Below are 19,940 nucleotides of genomic sequence, written 5' to 3'. Positions count from 1 at the left end.
GCATCCTTCGTTACATTTTTTACACTGAATGATATATACCACATTGATAACCTTAAGAGTGGACTAACACGGCTACCACACTCCTCTACTCTTGTGTAACTCAAAAACACACCTCAATCTGTCCCGAAATGCCCATGATCCTCCCATTTCCATGTCTCCTGTTTTGGACCATACGTAAATTTTAGGCGCAGATCCCATGCCTAACATTATGTGGGTAAGACCCAATTAAATCTAATTAGTACCAATAATAGCATGTTTATAAAAAAAATTATTAAGGATACGTATGGTACTTGCGTATGAAATCACTATCAATTAGATCTTATGAACAAGTAACTCTCTCTTATTATTTGTCAGAGGAAAGACTTCAGATTCTCTGCAATCACAATATTTGTAACATGCATCTGCTACGCACGTTGGAAAATAATTTTTATTATCTGGCATGCGGCAGAAACTGGGCGGTAATTGTCATTCTATGTGCACGGTTAACACATGAGACCTTACCGCTAAGTCAATGGCTGGCGGTAAGTTCTCAGACCCAAAACCGAGGCGCGCAAATTTAAAATTTTGCCCTACATCCATTTTTGTGCAAAAAATGTTAAAAAGGCCTTTTTTACAGGCATGCTGAACAATGGATCTGCGCACGGCCAAAACACGCGCCTACATTTTTCAGTGCACTTTAGGAAAAGGGCCCCTGGGTTATTAAAGAGGAACAGTTTGAGTCCCCTTCTCTGGTATTTCTTTGAGTTACACTTTTAAATGTTACCTGTAGTTCATACTTGAAATGGGTTCTCCACTGGAATTTACTGGTTTGATCCCATGCAGAATACAGGAGGACTTGTTGACTGATGAAGAACACGTCTTTGAAAAGACCTGCGCCGTTTACCCTATTTAATTCAAACAATAATTGCCTGTGTTTGTTTATTTCTTTGTGTGTAATCACTCGTGGGTTGAGAGAATAAACTGTCAGCTCATTTACTGCTCCTTTGAGCATAGTTGAAGTACCTTGCTTCAGAATATACCATTAGGTATGCTTAAAATACGTTGCAGAGGGTATTATTGTTGGAAAATGTTGGACATGGGAAAAGATAAAGCTGGAGGGAGGAATACTGAAAAAGAAAATGAGATAGTATTTTTCCACAGAGATAGTTGCGGACATCTGTTAAATTATACAATATGATACTTCTACATACAGGACCCGATTCTATGTATGGTGTATTAAATCTAGGTACACACAATGGATGCGCGTATGCCGCGCCTAAATTCAGATGCAGTTTATACATGCATAGGCCTGATTTCTAGAACAATCCGCACACATATGATTGATGGCAGCAACATGCCCATCGCTCCACCCATGACCGCGTCCCCCCATTTTGGCTGCGCACAGTGAAATTCATGCGTTGCTCTTTATAGAATACACCTGGAAAGAAACGGGTGTAAATTGCAATTAAGTCCAATTAGTGATGACAAGTGGTCATTATCAGCCACTTATCATGACTAAGTGACTCGTTAAACAGTTTAGCAGTGTGAATAAACTGACCACATGCACAGATTTACGCACGCTATATATAGAATACAGAGGACGGGGGTAATTTCATAAAGTCTTTCTCATATGTTTATGGTCACATAAACATGTCAATGGCTACTAATAAATTAGCACCTGGAATAAAAGTACCTACTTTGCTACTGTGTCTGCTTATCGGCAAATAATGCCAGAGTTTGGTACGGCGCTTTGCAAGAATTAATGTAAAATATAAAATACACAAATACTCAATACATGTTGCTTGAATAATCTAGATGGGGATGTTTTTACTTGCTCAGATCTGACAGGGGTCAGATATAGGGATATTAGATAAGGTATTGCTTGTTTATTTATTTATTACATTTGTACCCCACATTTTCCCACCTATTTGCAGGCTCAATGTGGCTTACATAGTACAGTCAAGGCGTTTGCCCAGTCGGTGGATAACAAATACAAAGTTGTATAGTGATCGTATGAGGTATAAGTGGAGGGTCGAAATGGATGAAGATTGTGTGTTATCCTGTTCGCTCATAGTCACGCTGTGTTGGTAGGTGAAGAGGGTTAAGTGGGGTCGTTGGGGTAGGCCTTTTTGAAGAGGTTGGTTTTTAGTGATTTCCTGAAGTTCAAGTGGTCGTGGATTGTTTTCACAGCTTTTGGGAGCCCATTCCATAGTTGTACGCTTATGTAGGAGAAGCCGGCTGCGTAAGTTGTTTTGTATTCAGTAGTGTAGGTTTAGGTAGGATCTTGATGATCTGACTTTGTTTTTTCTCAGATTCTATATATGGTACCTAAAATTGTGTATCCAAGTGTGCATGCATCTAACTGGGTAACAAGCTAGCCAGCACACATGCTTCACCCAAACTCCTTCTTTGTGATGACCCGCCACAAAATATTGCCATTCCAACTTATCATGTACTTACAGAATATTGTGCACCCTGGAATATAGTCATATATGTGTAAATGGTGCCACAATTGGGTGCAAAGGAAAATCAGCTCTCCGCAGTATTCTATAAAAGGTTCTTTGCGATGAGTGCTCTTTATTCTCATGCCCGATTGTACTCACTAGGATTTATGCCAACCGGAACCTGGTGCAAAATTGGGTGAGAATCACCCAGATTCTATAATACTGCGCCAATCTTGGGAGAACACCCCTGATCCACCCATTCCCCTCCAATAGCCACAACCCTTTGGGGTTGTACATTATGGGTTGGGTGTTAATAACTGTCGATTATTGGTGTTCATTGACAACTTCCAACTGATGTCAATTAACACCAATAATTGGTAGTTATCATTGAATTATTGACATTAATTGTCTCATTAATCGATTTGAGATGAGTGTGCATCTTGGAAATCATGCCCACATCTGAGCGCAGAAAACTCAGTGACTTATACTGAATCCAGGAGAATATGTGTGTAATAAACTTCAGGCTCCCAACTGGGGTCTATGGTGCTGTGACAGGAAGTAAATTGGGCAGGGCCAAAAATGGGCTTTAGTAACCCCCAGATTGCAAGAGATTTTGCTCCTATGTTTCATTCTGATAGGAATGACAACTACTGTATCGTCTTCAGGGTACGCACAGGAATGTGTGTTAATGTATGTGGAGTTTAGCTGAGAAAAGTCAAACCTCACTTCAACTGTACAAGAAATGTAAACTAAAGTCCTGGTTACAGATCAAGTTACTCCTTTTCAAGAAAAGAGGAAAGATAAATATTTTTGAAAGGGGCAAAGTGAATGATAATATTTGAGGGCGTTGGTAATGCCTTAAAGCTCATGAACCTACCTCAAACAGAGAAAGGGCTTCATTCTGACATGAGTTTTACAAAAGGACTTTGCTGGAAAGCATTCACTCAGGGGCCCTTTACCAAAGTGCATGCAAACGTGGCCTACGCTGGTGTAGGTGCATGTTGTGGACTCAGGCTAGTCCACGTCCTCAGCGTGCTTGGAAAAAAAGGAATTTTTTTATTGTGCCGGAAAATAGACATGCGGCAAAATGAAAACCAGTGCCTGTCCATTTTCGACCTGAGACCTTAATTTATTTATTTATAGCATTTATATCCCACAATTTCCCACCCATGGGCAGGCCCAATGTGGCTTACATTAGTTTAAAAAAGGCTTACATCAATCTAGTAACAAACAATCAGATACATTTAGGTTGAAGTAGTTGGTGAGTAATGACAGAGGGGAAGAAAAGAGAAAGGTGCAGAAGAATTCAATATGGCCGCATAACATTAACAGTTCAGGAGTCACTAATGCAATGCGGGACTGTAGCGTAAGCTTTTCTGAATAAGGTGGTCTTCAGTGATATTCTGAAAGCCGGTTGGTTGGAAGTAGTTTTAACTGATTTGGGTAAACCATTCCACAATCGTGCGCTGATACAGGGAAAGGTAGATGCGTAGCTGGTTTTATACTTGAGGCCACTACATGTGGGGTAGTGGAGATGTAAGAATGGGAAGATTTGTAAGAATTCCTGGGCGGTAAGATGATAACATTATCCATCTAAGCTGGAGCTTCGCTGTAGAGGATTTTATGCACCAGGGTGCAAATTTTAAATGTTATACGATCCTTGACAGGTAGCCAGTGCAGTTTTTCACGTAATGGTCTGGAACGGACGAACTTCGATTTACCATAGATCAATCTCGCAGCTGTATTTTGGAGAGTTTCTAATTGACTTAGCGGTAAGGTTCTCACACGCTAACTGGGCGGTAAGTGTCCAGTGCACCCCAACTGCCGATTACCGCTGGGTAAGTGCGCTAAAATGGAATCACCGCCCGGAGTATGCGGTAGCCGGACAGTACTGCCAATTTGACGCGCGTTGGACATGCATAGGCGCCTGCCTTAGTGAAAGGGCCCCTCAAAGAAGTACATTGCTGAAACAAAATGCTCAGAGGGTAGTAAAGAATCCTCAAAGTACATCTGATCAGATTTAAAAGAAAATAGAATCTGGATGAGAATCTAAAATACAACTGGGTGGCCTTGTTATTAAAAATGCAATATAATTACCTCCTAAATGAAAGCAATTGTCATTTTATTGTCTCTGAAAATTATTGACTTCAACATTTTTTCGATGACTGCTGCAAGGATGTTGCTACCATACGAGTTTATCTTTTGTAATACTATATTGATTTTATCAAACTACCGCCTGTGAACCTAATATAAGAACATAATTTATTTATTTATTTGTTACATTTGTATCCCACATTTTCCCACCTATTTGCAGGCTCAGTGTGGCTTACATAGTACCATAAAGGCGATCGCCAATTCCGGTATGAACAATTACAAAGTGATGTAGTGGTAGAATAAGTTCATGTGTAACAGACACAATAGGGAATCGTAGAGTGGAAGAGTTGTGTTATGTCCATTGCACTCTTTGGTTTCGATTGTGTTGCAGGGTTCAGGCAATTTAGGTTGGGTCAGTAGGGTTTGCCTTTTTGAACAGGTTAGTTTTTTAGTGACTTATGGAAGTTTAGGTGGTCATAAGTTGTTTTCACGGCTTTTAATAACACGTTCCATACTTGTGTGCTTATGTAGGAAAAGCTGGATGCATAGGTTGATTTGTATTTGAGTCCTTTGCAGTTTGGGTAGTGGAGATTTAGATATGTTTGTGCTGATCTTGTTGTGTTTCTGGTTGGTAGGTCTATGAGGTCTGTTATGTATCCCGGGGCTTCGCTGTAGATGATTTTATGAACCAGGGTTCATAAAATAAATTAAAATAAAATAAGAACAAATAAATTGGTCTTTTGAAATTTTATGGCTGGATAGAACACATAAAGCTAACCACATTGTTAAGATTATGTGTGTTTATACATGTACCGTGAATAGGTGTTTTGGGGTGGATAACTTGGACAGAGCTCAGACTGAACAATGTATACACACATTGGATAAAATATACAAGCACATACATGGAGAATGTTCACACCTTTTTCGGAGAATTTGTGATTTGTTGGAGAAAGTTCTAAGCACTTTTAAGGGGATTTTCACACGGGAGCCCACATTTCCTGGGAACAGATTTTCCTTCTTATACTTGGCTAGAATCACTGATCCTACAAGTATTCATACTTCACATTTACCAGACAAGACCCAGTCTTGTGTAAATATGTCTCTTACTCTAATATTAGATGTTACCAGGAAGCATGATTGCATTGTTTGACAAAAAGGTACAGTTCTCATGCTCAAGATGAAGCTTTCAAGTAAAATGGCTGGATTGGATATATTTGTCTAGGTGTGAATGATTGGATGTAGACAGGCATGCTTGGAATGCTAGACTAAAGTATAAAAGCCCTGATCCCCTGAGAGCCAGCACTTCAAGGTAAGCTTTGAAGACTTACACTTAAATTTGTTTCTTCAAAGCGGGTGCATTGCTGAAAATTTAGTGAGTACCTTCTTTTAATCAACTTAATGCTATCCTTGGAATTTTGGGGGTATTTGCTTGTGACCTAATATAAAAAATGGAATGATTTATGTGGGATATAAGAATCAGACATTATAAATGCTGATTGTCTTAAATTGTATTTTTTCTGATTTTCATTCTGGTCACTTTGATCAATCATGTTAAAATCAAGTGAAAAAATATATATTTGGGGGATAACAACCATACAAAAGAGAAACTTCAAATTAATTTTGAAATCAACAAGTAAAGTGATGTAGTTGCCATGTTAGTCCACTTTTAATGGTAATAAATAGAAATAAAATAAAGAAAAGAAAATAGGATGATACCTTTTTATTGGACTAACAATATATATTTTTGATTAGCTTTTGAAGGTAATATTTCTTATTCAGATCAGAAATAAGCAAATGTTGACATCAGTGTACCTGAATGTAATGCATCTTGAGCTACTACTGAAAAGGTGTAAGCAAAATCTAAATAAAATGAATGAATGAATGAATAAATAAATATAAAATAACTGGGGATCATACAGTTTATAAAATGTGAGGTGTTTGAAATATTGTAGACAAGTTAATCACATTTATGCTTGAATCAATCAGGATCCAACACGTCAGAATGATGAGGAAAATAACTGAACTCATGTTGATACTTGCTGTGGTTTTCACTGCTGGACAAGGTAAATATAGTTACTATTTAAACCCCTAGATTAAAGATTGCAAATGTAAACTATTTTTAGATCATTTTGATGTTTGACCTTTTTCAGATTTTGGGAAATCTACTTTAATATCTTTTTTTTTCTCTCTCTCTCTCTTATCTGCACCCTTCTCCTCCACTGCTAACTCCGTTCCTTTTATCTTGCTGCACCATATGCCTGGAATAGACTTCCTGAGCCGGTATGTCAAGCACCAACTCTGGCCGTCTTCAAATCTAAGCTAAAAGCCCACCTTTTTGATGCGGCTTTTAACTCCTAACCCTTATTCACTTGTTCAGAACCCTTATTTCATCATCCTCACTTTAATATTCCCTTATCTCTTGTTTGTCCTGTTTGTCTGTCCTAATTAGATTGTAAGCTCTGTCGAGCAGGGACTGTCTCTTCATGTTCAAGTGTACAGCACTGCGTGCGTCTAGTAGCGCTATAGAAATGATAAGTAGTAGTAGGTTAAATCTAAACACAGGGTGCCCTGTATGTGCTGCAATTCTAACTCCTCATTTCCTATTGAATCTCTTTGAACAGTAAATTAATTCTAAATGAGCTGTTGTGAGATCCAAAGTTTCTTTGCTTGCGTTTCTACTTTCAGCCGCAGATGAAGAGTCGTGGTGCACAACTGGGTGGAGTTGCTTCTTTTCGGCCTATTATAAATTTGTCTCCACGCCCCTCTCCTGGGTTGAAGCTGAGGTAAGACAGAACTGTGATGAAGGATCAAGCATCCTATCAGTAGGCTGAATACTACCGAGAAATCTACCAGTTTGTTTCTTTCTCTCTTTTATACATACACTTTTGAGCGCCCAAAAGTCGGGCATGGGATCCTTGCTAAATGTTACACGTGCTGAATTCTTTTCTGTGCCTACGTTTCTGCACTGTTTATTGAATTCTCTCCTATATGTGTAGAATCCAAGGGGGTATGATTTGGGCAGAGCTTGGACTAAACCAAAATCTACCCATGTATTCCTTATTTCAGAAAGAGAATATATAAATACAGTATAATATTTTGAAATCAGAATTTACAGCTGCTCCTTTGCAAGAGGGATTAAGGGAAGTACCTTCCTTAATTCCCTACTTTTTATTTCCCCATCCAAATTAAAACTAGGTAGTGATTGAGAACCTGTTTTATTGTGTATGTATTTGAAATTAGCGCATGGCCATTCATAGGAGAAATGAAAAATGGTGACGTTTATCTCAGAGCATGAAAGAATCTTGCTGGGGACAGCGCTGGCCACGTTTTAGCGCTGCTTAGTAAAATGGTCCCTAAATTGCTTCTGTACATTTTCTTTATATTTGTCTTCATAAAAAGTATGGCATATATTTTAATGTGCAAAAAGAACAAAAAATATCACTTAACATATAGAGAAGACATCTTGACTGAAAAAAGGATTTTCTACCCAAGTAAACCAAATATGGAAATCTATCTATCTACTTATTATTTCTATAGCGCTACAAGGCATACACAGCGCTGTGCACCATACACAGAAGACAGTCCCTGCTCAAAGAGCTTACAATCTAGATAAGACAGGTAAACAGAACAATTATTTATAGGAGACCACAGTTTTTACCACCTGCAGCTCCTTGTGACTCTGGGCAAGTCACGTAACCCTCCATTGCCCCTGGTACAAAATAAGTACCTGAATATATGTAAACCACTTTGAATGTAGTTGCAGAAAGGCAGTATATCAAGTCCCAATTCCATTTCGCCTTATGACATCACAATATCAGAAGTGAGCCAAGTATTGGGCAATCAAGCCATTGTGACGTCACTGATGAGGTTGGCTCTTATTGGTGGAATGAGTGTAGGAGTAGCCTAGTGGTTAGTGCAGTGGGCTTTGATCCTGGGGAACTGGGTTCAATTCCCACTGCAGCTCCTTGTGACTCTGGGCAAGTCACTTAACCCTCCATTGCCCCTGGTACAAAATAAGTACCTGAATATATGTAAACCGCTTTGAATGTACTTGCAAAAAAAAAACCCATAGAAAAGTGGTATATCAAGTCCCATTTCCCTTTCCCTTAATTTGGGACTTTTTTAGATGAGTGATGGTCACTGTGAAGGAGAAGAGGAGGAAGACTATAACCCTGATAGCCTCCCTTTTTCCCTTTGTTAGAGATTTAGGACTAATAATTAGCAAGGGAGGGTGAGTGATGGTTACTGGGTGAGGACTTCTTTTTACAAAGCTGCACTAGTGATTCCCACCAGGCAAATGAGAGGAAGACCCTAGAAATTGAGGGGTCCTTTTACTAAGGTGCGCTGAAAAATGCTCTAGTGCACTAGCGTAGGCATGGGTTTTGGGTGCACGCAAGATCCATTTTTTCAGCGCAGCTGTAAAAAATGCCTTTTTAAAATTTTTGCTGAAAATGGATGTGCGGCCAAATAAAAATTGGCAGACGTCCATTTTGGGTCTGAGTCCTTACCGCCAGTCATTGACTTAGCGGTAAGGTCTCTCGCGTTAACCGTGCAGTAATCGCCTCTGCGTATCAAGTCAGAGTTATCGCCCGATTTTCACCACGCATCAGAAAATACAAATTCTTTTCAGGCGGGCGTAGCAGATGCACATCGAAAATAAAATTACCGCACGGGCCACGTGGTAATAGGGCACCTACACAGCTTAGTAAAAAGGCCCCAGAATGAGCTTCCTCTCATTTACCGCAAAGGAATCGCTAGCATGGCTTTGTAAAAGAAGCCCTGAGTGATGAATGAGAGGTCGGAAGGGGAATGGCAGCCAAAGAAAGTAGTAGGTGCTGCCTTGAGTGGGGTTCCTTACCGAGGAGGAAAAGTAGATGATCATGTATCGCCTTATCAGTCACTCTGAATATAATAGTACGATTCGTGCAGTCTAACAACATGTCCTTGTTTTGCACAGCTTCACTGCCAAAAACTGATTCCAGGTGGTCATTTGGCCTCTTTGCACTCTCTGGAAGAGCAACAGTTTGTTTTGAAACTCTCCAAAAACAATGTTATCTGGATTGGCGCTAGTGATTCTTACAAGGTAATATATACTAGTGGGTGTTTTTTGCTTTGTATTATATATTAGGGATGGACAGCCATAACAGTTCTGTTTTGTGTCACTTCCAAGAATATTCATTTTATTTGTTTGAATTTGTCCATTTTATCATATTTCTATCTATACACACACGGATGCACCATCTTTCACACATACACCTATCACACCAGCCCTATATACACACCCATGTACACAGAATCCCCCAACCTTTCTTTTGGCACTGATTGCTCCCTCCTCAAGCCTTCCAATGTGGTATATATCATTCAGTGTAAAAAATGTAACGAAGGATGCTATATTGGAGAAACAGGCCAGATGCTTAAGACAAGATTCAATTTACATAGACATCATATGAACAATACTGGTGCCAGCAGGGTTCCCACGCCTGTTGGTCAACATTTTACAGGACCAGGACACTGTACCAGTGACTTCACAGTGAGAATCCTGAAAGGTAACTTTAAAACCATACAAGAACGTAAGACCTTTGAAGTCAGAATGATTGAATATTTTAACACCCAACAGAAAGGACTTAACATGGATCTGAGGTTCCTAGCCCATTATAAACCATAAAGCTGTATGTCTCTGTTGATCACCCCACCCCTCACCTATCCACACCCATCCTGTTAGAATATCAATGATATGCTTTGATGTCCCCATGCATACCTCCTACCCACCCCCATCCTCCCACCCTGTCAGACTGTCATAGTAATGCTTGAATGTTTTCACTTATATACACTGTCAGCTAGCACATTTGCTTATTTCCGATCTGACGAAGAAGGGCAACCTTCGAAAGCTAATCAAGAAATGTATTAAGTTATGTCCAATAAAAAAGGTATCATCTTATTTTCTTTTCCATGTTTTATTTTGTTTGATTTCTATTGATAAGGCTGGTAAGAGAAAGAAAAGAGTAGCAAGTAGCAACACTTCAAGTCTCTTCTTCTTCTTTCTCTTCCTCATCTGCTGCTGGAACTGTTCTATTTCTTTCAACCATACAGGGCACACATCAGTAAGGCCCTGGGAAGTAGAGGGAGGAGGAGGAGGAGGAGGAGGAGGAGAAGGATGTGGTCTGAAGTACCTTCCTTCCCCTGCTGGCTTGATCATAGTGGAAGGAGGAGAGAAACAGCAAAAGTGCCACCAATCAGCAACCACCACACTCTCATATCCATAGGGAGTAGCCAACGACATGGTTAGGGATGGTATCGGGGTAGTCAACAACATATGGGTTGATATTAAGCTGGTGGCTTTATTCCCAGATATTCAGTGTTGGGCTATGTCCAACCACCAGCATGGTGGCTAACAGGGCCGCCGAGAGGAGGGGACAGGGGGGACAAAAGTCCCCGGGCCCGAGCCTCCGGATGGGGCCCGACGACACCGCAGTCCGACCCGCCCGCCCTCCGTCGCTCCCAGCACTAACCTTAAATGCCTCCTTTCACCACGTTCGCAGCAAGCAGCAGCAGGGCAGGCCACTCCTTCCTTCCATGCCCCGCCCTCGCTTGATGTAACGTCCACGAGGGCGGGGCACGGAAGGAAGGAAAGGTCTGCCCTGCTTCTGCTTGCTGCAAATGTGGTGAAAGGAGGCGTTTAAGGTTAGTGCAGGGCCTGGCCCGGTAGCGGGTGGAGGGGGGCCCGGTGACCTCGGGTGGGGGGGCCCGACGACGACGACCTCAGGTGGAGGTGGGGGCCCGGGGGCGGCCTTGTCCCGGGCCCTGCTCTGGCTCTCGGTGGCCCTGGTGGCTAAAACATAGCCGTTTAAGTCGATACTCAGTCCTTTTACTATGGTGCGCTGAACAGTGGCCTGCACTCGTGCAGGTGCGTGTTTTCAACGTATCTGTAAAAAATGCCTTTTTTCGGGGGACGGAAATGGACGTGCAGTAAAATTAAAATTAGCGCATGTCCATTTTGGGTCTGAGACCTTACTGCCACCTATTCACTTAGCGGTAAGGTCTCCCACTTTAGTCGGGTGATAACGGTCAATGCGCGTTCAAATGCCAATTACCACCTGTGTGCCAGAAAATAAAATTATTTTCTGGCTTGCGTAAAAAAAATGAAAATACCGCCAGGGCCATACAGTAGCCAGACGGTAATTCCTAACTGACGCATTTTGGGCGCACGTAGGCACTTATGCAGCTTAGTAAAAGGCCCCTTAACTGGCTATGATGAATTACATAAAGATAGGACTGTGTTTTTTCTGGTCCCATTTATGCTGGTTAAGTGCTAAATGTTTACTAAGGTGTGCTAGCAGTTTTAGTGCAAGCTAACTGTGTAGGCGCCCATAGGAATATTATGGCTACACGGTTAGTGCATGCTAAAAATGCTAGTGTAAGATGGAGGGGCATAATCGAATGGGGCCGCCCATCTATAAGGGCATCCATCTGTAATAACGGCCTTGTAAAGCAGAGTACCCAACCAAATTATCAAAACAAGATGGACGGCCATCTTTTGTTTCGATAATACAGTCGGGGCTGGCCAAATCTCAACATTTGGGCCGGCCTTACAGATCGCCGCCATTGGTTTTCGCCGATATTGGAAACTAATGGCGGCCATCTCAAACCCGGCCAAATCCAAGCCATTTGGTCATGGGAGGAGCCAGCATTTGTAGTGCACTGGTCCCCCTCACATGCCAGGACACCAACCGGGCACCCTAGGGGGCACTGCAGTGGACTTCAGAAAAAGCTCCCAGGTACATAGCTCCCTTACCTTGGGTGCTGAGCCCCCCCAACACCCACTAACCACAACTGTACACCACTACCATAGCCCTTAGGGATGAATGGGGGCACCTAGATGTGGGTTTCAGGTGGGTTTTGGAGGGCTCACATTTACCACCACAAGTGTAACAGGTGGGGGGGGGGGGAATGGGCCTTGGTCCGCCTGCCTGAAGTGCACTGCAGTACCCACTAAAATTGCTCCAGGGACCTGCATAGTGCTGTGATGGAGCTGGGTATGACTATTGTGGCTGGCATAGAGGCTGGAAAAAAATGTTAAAATTATTATTATTTTTCGGGTTGGTGACCACTGGGTGAGTAAGGGAAAGTGATCCCCGATTCCCTCCGGTGGTCATCTGGTCAGTTTGGGCACCTTTTCAAGGCTTGGTCGTGAACAAAAAAGGACCAAGTAAAGTCAGCCAAATGCTCGTCAGAGCCGGCCTTCTTTTTTCCATTATCGGCCGAGGCCGGCCATCTCTTATCCACGCTCCCATCCCGCCTTCGGTACACTGTCGACACGCCCCCTTAAACTTTGGCCGGCCCTGCGACAGAAAGCAGTTGAAGCTGGCCAAAATCAGCTTTCGATTATACCGATTTGGCTGTGCTTAGGAAAAGGCCAGCCATCTCCCGATTTCTGTTGGAAGATGGCCGCCCTTCTCTTTCGAAAATAAGCAGGATAGTAAACAAGGAGCCCTAAGTGCTGATTCTACCCCTGGAATGCCCACTAGGTAACTTGTTTCAGCTTAGGCTCTAACCAGGCAGTTTGAATGGCACTATTCAATTAAGTGCTTCTAAATAGACATTGGTAGCCCTGGATAAGACATTTCTGGCCATTTAAATTAATATGAATATTGACCCCGTAGATATAATTAGAATGTATTTCTTATCAGAACTAATAAGGAATGAGATACGATGAAGAGGATGAATGTGATCGTGGATTTCTTAATCGCTTTTTTTCTTTAATTCGATGTTCAGGATCGAACATTTTTTTGGACTGATGGCTCAGCTTGGGATTATGAAAACTGGCATTCCGGAGAACCAAATAACTTTCATGGGACTAGAGAGGCATGCGTCAATTCTTACTATTTCTGTAAGTGAATAACCCAAATGGTTAAAATTCTATCATGAAATGCAATCGATACAGGCTAAAGGGTCAGAGTAACTTGTTTGCTTAAGAAAAATTAGACCCGTCATACATCTCTTTTTGTTTTTACTTTGTTATGCTGTCATAATTGGTGTTGGTTTTATGAATATTTTCAGACATATGAATAAGAACATTAGATATGCCATGTTGAATCAGACCAAATGTCTATAAGACCTAGTGTTCTGCCCCTGTCAGTGGCTACAATAGTCCTCAAGTACTAAGGAGATCCCAAAAAGTACATTAAAATTCTCATAGGTCATATCAAGGGTTAAGCATTTGCTTTCCCAAGTCGACCTGGTTAAAATGGTTCCCTACACTAGGTATATTAGGCATCTGCCTATGGAAGCTTGTACTGCTTTGGTATTGCAGCCTGCTCACTTAATTACCCCCCCCCCCCCCCCCCCCCCCCCCGCACAAGCTGGCTTCAAGGACATTCCAGCCTGTTGTACTTTTAGTCTTTTAAAGTGTATTATCGGTCAGAAGCAAAACTGAAAAGCAATTCTTATTTTCTTCCATCACAAAGCTGAATGTGCTTTGATACAGCTGGAAAGACTGCGGCAGATCAAGCAATGGCCATTTGGGCACTCACATAGGAAGTTTGGGTCAGAAGGGGAGAGGCACGACAAATCTTGAGTATCGTACATGCCCAAAGGTCCACAAAATACTCTGTGTCATTTTGATGCAGAGTTGAGTTAGGATGGGGAGGTGGCAGGGAAAGGGAAAAGGATGAGATGATGGACAACTTGAGTAGGGAAGGAGAGATGCTAGACTTCAGGAGAGGAAGTGAAAGGGAGATGCTGCAGGCGAACCCATTTTTAGATTTTTTTCTTCAAAAATTTGTTCAAACCTCTTTAGAACTCTACTATGTTAATCGCTTCAGCCACATCATTTGGCAAGAGCAGAATTTGTTTTTTAATTCCTGATTGTTAATTTGATGTGTCATGAGTACATAAGTATTGCCATACTGGGAAAGACCAAAGGTCCATCAAGCCCAGCATCCTGTTTCCAACAGTGGCCAATCCAGGTCACAAATACCTGGCAAGATCCCAAAAAAGACTCTTCATTTACTTTCGTCCGGTATATGGAAAGGCTATTTTCTTGGCTAGAGTTACTATGATATGCTACCCCATTACGGTATGTTACCACAGATAGGGGCAAATTCTATAAAGGTATGGAACGTTCAAAGTACAAGTTCTATATTGGCAATTGAGTGCATGAACGGTCTCCGTTGGCCTTGTCATGCGGGAAACACTAGCACGGTTTGATAAAAGAGGTCCTAAGGAACTGCAAATGAAGTCATAAAGGTGCTTGAATATTATCTTAGCTATGGTAGGAGTGGATAAACATATCCTGCCATAGTATGTACAGCCGGTGTCACTACTTGTATGTGTGAGACTAGCTAGTTTTTTTACTTCTTCCTTTAAAGGCATCTGTTCACGCTTTCAAAAAATACTAGGACTAGGGGGCATGTGATGAAGCTTCAATGCAGTAAATTTAAAATGAATCGGAGAAACGTTTTCTTCACTCAACGTGTATTTAAACTCTGGAATTCATTGCCAGAGAAAGTGATAAAGGCGGTTAGCTTAGCGGAGTTTAAAAAAGGTTTGGACAGCTTCCTAAAGGAAAAGTCCATAGACCGTTATTAAATGGACTTGGGGAAAATACACTATTTCTGGGTATTTGTGACCTGGATTGACCACTGTTGGAAACAGAATGCTGGGCCTGATGGACCTTTGGTCTTTCCCAGTATGGCAATAGTTATGTACTTATGAAGAGTCAAGCTTCCACCTGCTTCCTGAAGTACAGGAAATGACCCGGCATTGAATATCTGGCCTCAGATCCGACCGCAGGAAGTAGCCCTGATACCCCCTGCAGTCTGAATATCAGTCCCAATGTATTGAATGGCATTAGGATATAGAAATGTGTTAGTGTGCATTATGAACTGTAGCCCAGAAGTGTCTTTAGAAATTTCCCTCTTTAATAGAACTCAGTGAATTTAATCAGCTCTTCTTCCTAATTTTTTTTTTAATTTGCTTAGCTGATGATACCTGGAATGATTTCATATGCACAGCTAAATTTCCTTTCACCTGCAAAGTCACTGGCCCTTCCTGTCTGACAAATCAAATCGTCGGTTAACTCGGAACTGGTGATTCAGAAATGGAAAGACTGCAGTGCTATTTGGAGAAGAAATCTGAAAGAAATGATAATTCATAGATTTGATTTTTAGCCTTGTAGATTTTGGTTTAGAACTCAGGCCCTGGGGGGAAAATGCACCAGGAGTCTGTGATATTGTGCTTTATCTGTATGTTACACTTAACCTACAGTTTAAAAAAATGATTTATATTGTACCTTTAAGAACATTAAAATACCTTGTTTCACAAAGCTGCTCATTTGAGTGTGTGTTTCTGTTTTTTTAAATTAGCATGTATTTTGGAATGTATTTTGATGAACTATTTTCCAAACCAAATGTCAACGTCTGCATTAAAATGATTAAAAACCAGGGCTTTTTTTGAAGGGGTACTTGGGGGTACTGAGTACCGGCACTTTTTCCATTGTCTGCTAAAATTGACCCATGGACCCTAAGTTTTAATGAAAGAGCTCAGGCTCTGCACACCAATTCTGCCTTGTCATAGATTCTGTAACTGGTTAAAACACATGCGAGACAATAAGCTGACTAATGAATCTTCAGATTAGTATATGCAAAGGCCAATGTGGAGCAGCTCCTGAGCCCACTTAACAGCAACGGCTTCCTCGGGACTGGCTCACAGTGGGCTTCAGGCTTTCTCCTTTTATTGGTAGGCGATCAATTGACACATCAGCATTATTGTTCAGAAATGAATTACACGTCATCATTTGTGAAGAAAACATTACTCATTGAAGCATTACCTTTTACCGTTTACCTGATGAAAGTTGCAGCAAAATCATGCAAGATAGTTCAAAGTGCAGGATATGTCAGCAGTTGACCATCTGCTCTATTAGAAATGATCATAAAGGTTTACCACCATCCATATGTATCTAACCAATTCACGTGTTTATCCTTCTTGGGACTCTCTGGTCAAACAGCTGACACCTTCTTCAGTCAAGCAGCTGACATGGCTATGACTGTTATAAACAAGCTATAATTAAAAATTTCTGATCAGACACACGCACGGACACGGCCTAGTTCTGTGTTCTTTATGAGTCTGCTAACATTAGCTGCTGATTTGGTAACAAATCTAGCTTTATTTCCAAAACGGACGTGCGCCTATTTTTATTTTGCCGCACATCCATTTTCGGCAAAATTTTTAAAAGGGCCCTTTTTTTTACAGGTGCGCTGGAAAATGGATATGCGCGCATCCACTACATGCGCGTAGACTACCCCAACCCGTTTTTTCAGCACACCTTAGTAAAATGACCCCCAGGATCTGCTCGTAAATTTCATGCACGGATTTGGTCGCATACATTTCAATGAATGCCAATTAGCACTGATGATTGTTAGCATTCAATTAGCAGTGCTAATTAGCTCACGATTCAATTAAATTGTACGCACAAATTCGGCACATCTCCAAATTTGTGCCTGTAATTTTTAGCAACTTGTATAACATTCAGGGGAAAATACTCATGATTTGTTTCAAGACAAATTATTCTCCAGGGTAGATAATTTCTCCTATAGTTAATGAATTCTTTGGAGATTGAGACTAAGCCCTTATTGATTGGAAAAATTTATAAACAGTTCCAGCAATAGTACTTATAGCATTCTTGCAGGGCATGAAATTAATGCTTGGCTGCAGTCAACGGAAGGGCATCAGATTGTTTTTTAAAGATTATTGTATCTCCTACAAATTTTTAATCAAGAGTCTCTGGCTTCCAATGAGAGTATCTTCCAATGAGATTCTGAAAAGGATCTTAGCATCTCTGTTCTACATGGTAAGACACCGCTTATACAAAGGGCTTTAAAAAGCTCCAGGAACCACCTTACTGGTTACACGTATTCAATCTGCTGATTAAATATGATGAGACCTATTTAATGAGCAACATTAGGTATTTAATATGGTTCTTAAAGCATGTGCGGCAATGGTTTGTGGTACTGTGTTGACAGTTAAAACCGCATGTTGTCATCAAACACTTAACATGGGCATCATTATTAAGGGGCACGGGATAGCCAGGGAATCAGTGGGGACTAGACCTCATAGTTAATGCAGAGTTGTCACCCCGCATTAACTGCTAATAATAAAAAAAAGCAGTTAAAACCCCCTCAAGAGGTGAGGCTCAGTACATCACACATTACCTACAGTGCAGTTAACAAAAGATAATGCTTTTTCTCTACGTTAACTGCATGGAAGTTACCAAGTATCTGGAAGTTACCAAGTATCAGTTTTGGCAATACCATTTATTAAGTGCAAATCATTGTGTTTTTATTATTATTTTAGGAAAAAGAATCCTAAATTCCAATATTTTTTAGATAAGCCATAGTCTATTTAGAAAAAAAAAGGAAAAAAAAAACCTAGCAATATCTCATGGAGGAATGAAGAGCAAAGTTAATACCACATTCCAAATACGTCCTAAGCTCATCTCTTTTATTTTTTTGCAAAAAAAAATACAATATAGAAACTTGGTGAACATTTGATCATTCCCATGCAGGTTCACCCCAATGAACAATGTTCTGCATGCTTAAGAGTTTCTTAGAATCTAGTTCATAGGATCAGATTTAAAGACAAGGTCAAAGACAAAGGTCAAAGACAAGGTCACCAAAAACCAACCTGTTCAAAAAGGCATACCCTACCGACCCAACATAAATGCCTACACTCTGCAACACAGCAAAACCAAAGCTCGTAATGGACACCACATAACCTCTCCTCTCTTCGATCCCCATTGTGCCTGAACCTTAATCGACCACAACATCACCCTGTATTTGTTTCTCTACCGGACTTGGCGAACGCCTTTACGGTACTATGTAAGCCACATTGAGCCTGCAAATAGGTGGGAAAATGTGGGATACAAGTGTGACAAATAAATAAATAAATAGTCACTTGCTTCTACATTATAGAGGTGATATGTGATAAAACTGAGCAAAAACAGGTCAAATCAGGCTGGTAGAAGGGCAGTCCAGGGCAGAGTTGGGGAAGAGTGAGCAGGTATGCAAGCACATAGATAAACGGGCAGATAGGACTGCATAAACAGCAGTCCTGATTTTGACAACTTAGATATGCGAGTCTCAGCAATGACTATCAGCCGGTACAAACATAACTTTCATAAAGCATGAAGCTATAGCTGATCTCCCCTCCCTCCCAACCCCCTCTAACAAGGTCAGCATACACACCTTATGACTCCAACAAACAAGATTATTTCTCCACAAACATGACCTGAGCCTCTTCCCGACTCCACCTCAACATAACTCAATGCCTTCCTGATGGCTGAATATTGACTGATTACTTTTTTGGGGTTTATCAAAATCTGAATCTGAAATATTGTTTGCATTTATATCAGAGATACTCTGTTTCTTGTCTTTTTCTATAGATTTAAAACATAGGGCACATGGAGGAGAATCACACTGTGGTGGTAGAATTTGAGCTCCTGGGCTTTCCAACTAGTCCACAGCTACAGGTCATTCTTTTTCTACTGTTTCTGATGATCTACATATTAACGTTAACAGAAAACCTTCTCATCATTTTCCTGGTGTTCTGTGACCATAATCTTCACAAGCCAATGTATTTCTTCATTAGCAATTTTTCTGCTGTTGAAATTGGCTTCACCACTGCTGCTGTGCCCAAGCTGCTCTCAGGTTTCTTGATGGCGAAGACGACTATTTCCTTGAATTGTTGCTTGACCCAGCTGTATTTATTTTTTTCTTTCGGAACAGTGGAGGTTGTCTTTCTAGCTATCATGAGCTTTGATCGTTACTTGGCCATATGCAAGCCCCTACATTATTCTTCAGTGATGAACACTAGATTGTGCACAATTTTAGTCATCTTCTGCTGGATAACTGGGTTTTTATGGATTGTGGTACCTATAACTTTAGTTTCCCAATTAACTTTCTGTAGTCCAAATGTCATGAACCATTTTATTTGTGACACATCGCCACTCTTTGCGTTGGCTTGCGTCCGATCATATACCATTGAGATGATTTGTTACAGTTTCACCTCTACCATGATACTGTTATGTTTTGTGTTGACCAGCACATCTTACATCTTTATCATAAAAACCATCTTGATGACCTCTTCCACTACGGGGAGACGGAAGGCCTTTTCCACATGTACATCCCACCTCACTGTTGTTGCCATCTTTTATGGCTCCCTCATATTTATGTACGTGAGGACTGCAAATGCAGAAGCTGCTCTTGACTTGGACAAGGTGATAGCTTTGTTCTACTCTGTGGTAACACCTCTGATTAACCCCTTGATCTATAGCCTCAGGAATAAAGATGTAATCAAAGCAGTCAAGAAGGCAATTCAGAACAAAGCCAAATAATTGTATCTATTTGATTACACAAAAGTCATTCCGTT

General features: G+C 41.0%; 2 protein-coding genes across 2 annotated transcripts; both read left to right on the top strand.

The window, feature by feature from the left end:
* The first annotated feature begins 6,518 nt into the window (after positions 1-6,518).
* LOC115457529 (lectin-like) lies at positions 6,519-15,594 on the top strand. The gene is made up of 5 exons (XM_030186995.1): positions 6,519-6,580; positions 7,203-7,300; positions 9,475-9,600; positions 13,290-13,404; positions 15,497-15,594. Exons 1-5 carry the CDS (start codon positions 6,520-6,522, stop codon positions 15,592-15,594), a joined length of 498 nt encoding a protein of 165 aa, XP_030042855.1. The 5' UTR covers position 6,519.
* A 3,378-nt stretch (positions 15,595-18,972) lies between these two features.
* Positions 18,973-19,905, top strand: LOC115457124 (olfactory receptor 6F1-like). The gene has a single exon (XM_030186549.1). It carries the CDS (start codon positions 18,973-18,975, stop codon positions 19,903-19,905), a length of 933 nt encoding a protein of 310 aa, XP_030042409.1.
* Positions 19,906-19,940: the final 35 nt, after the last annotated feature.

Source organism: Microcaecilia unicolor, chromosome 14 (assembly GCF_901765095.1).
Source record: "Microcaecilia unicolor chromosome 14, aMicUni1.1, whole genome shotgun sequence".
Lineage (NCBI taxonomy): Eukaryota > Metazoa > Chordata > Amphibia > Gymnophiona > Siphonopidae > Microcaecilia > Microcaecilia unicolor.
The sequence above is the reverse complement of the archived record's forward strand: the minus strand, read 5'-3'. Positions and strand labels throughout refer to the sequence as shown.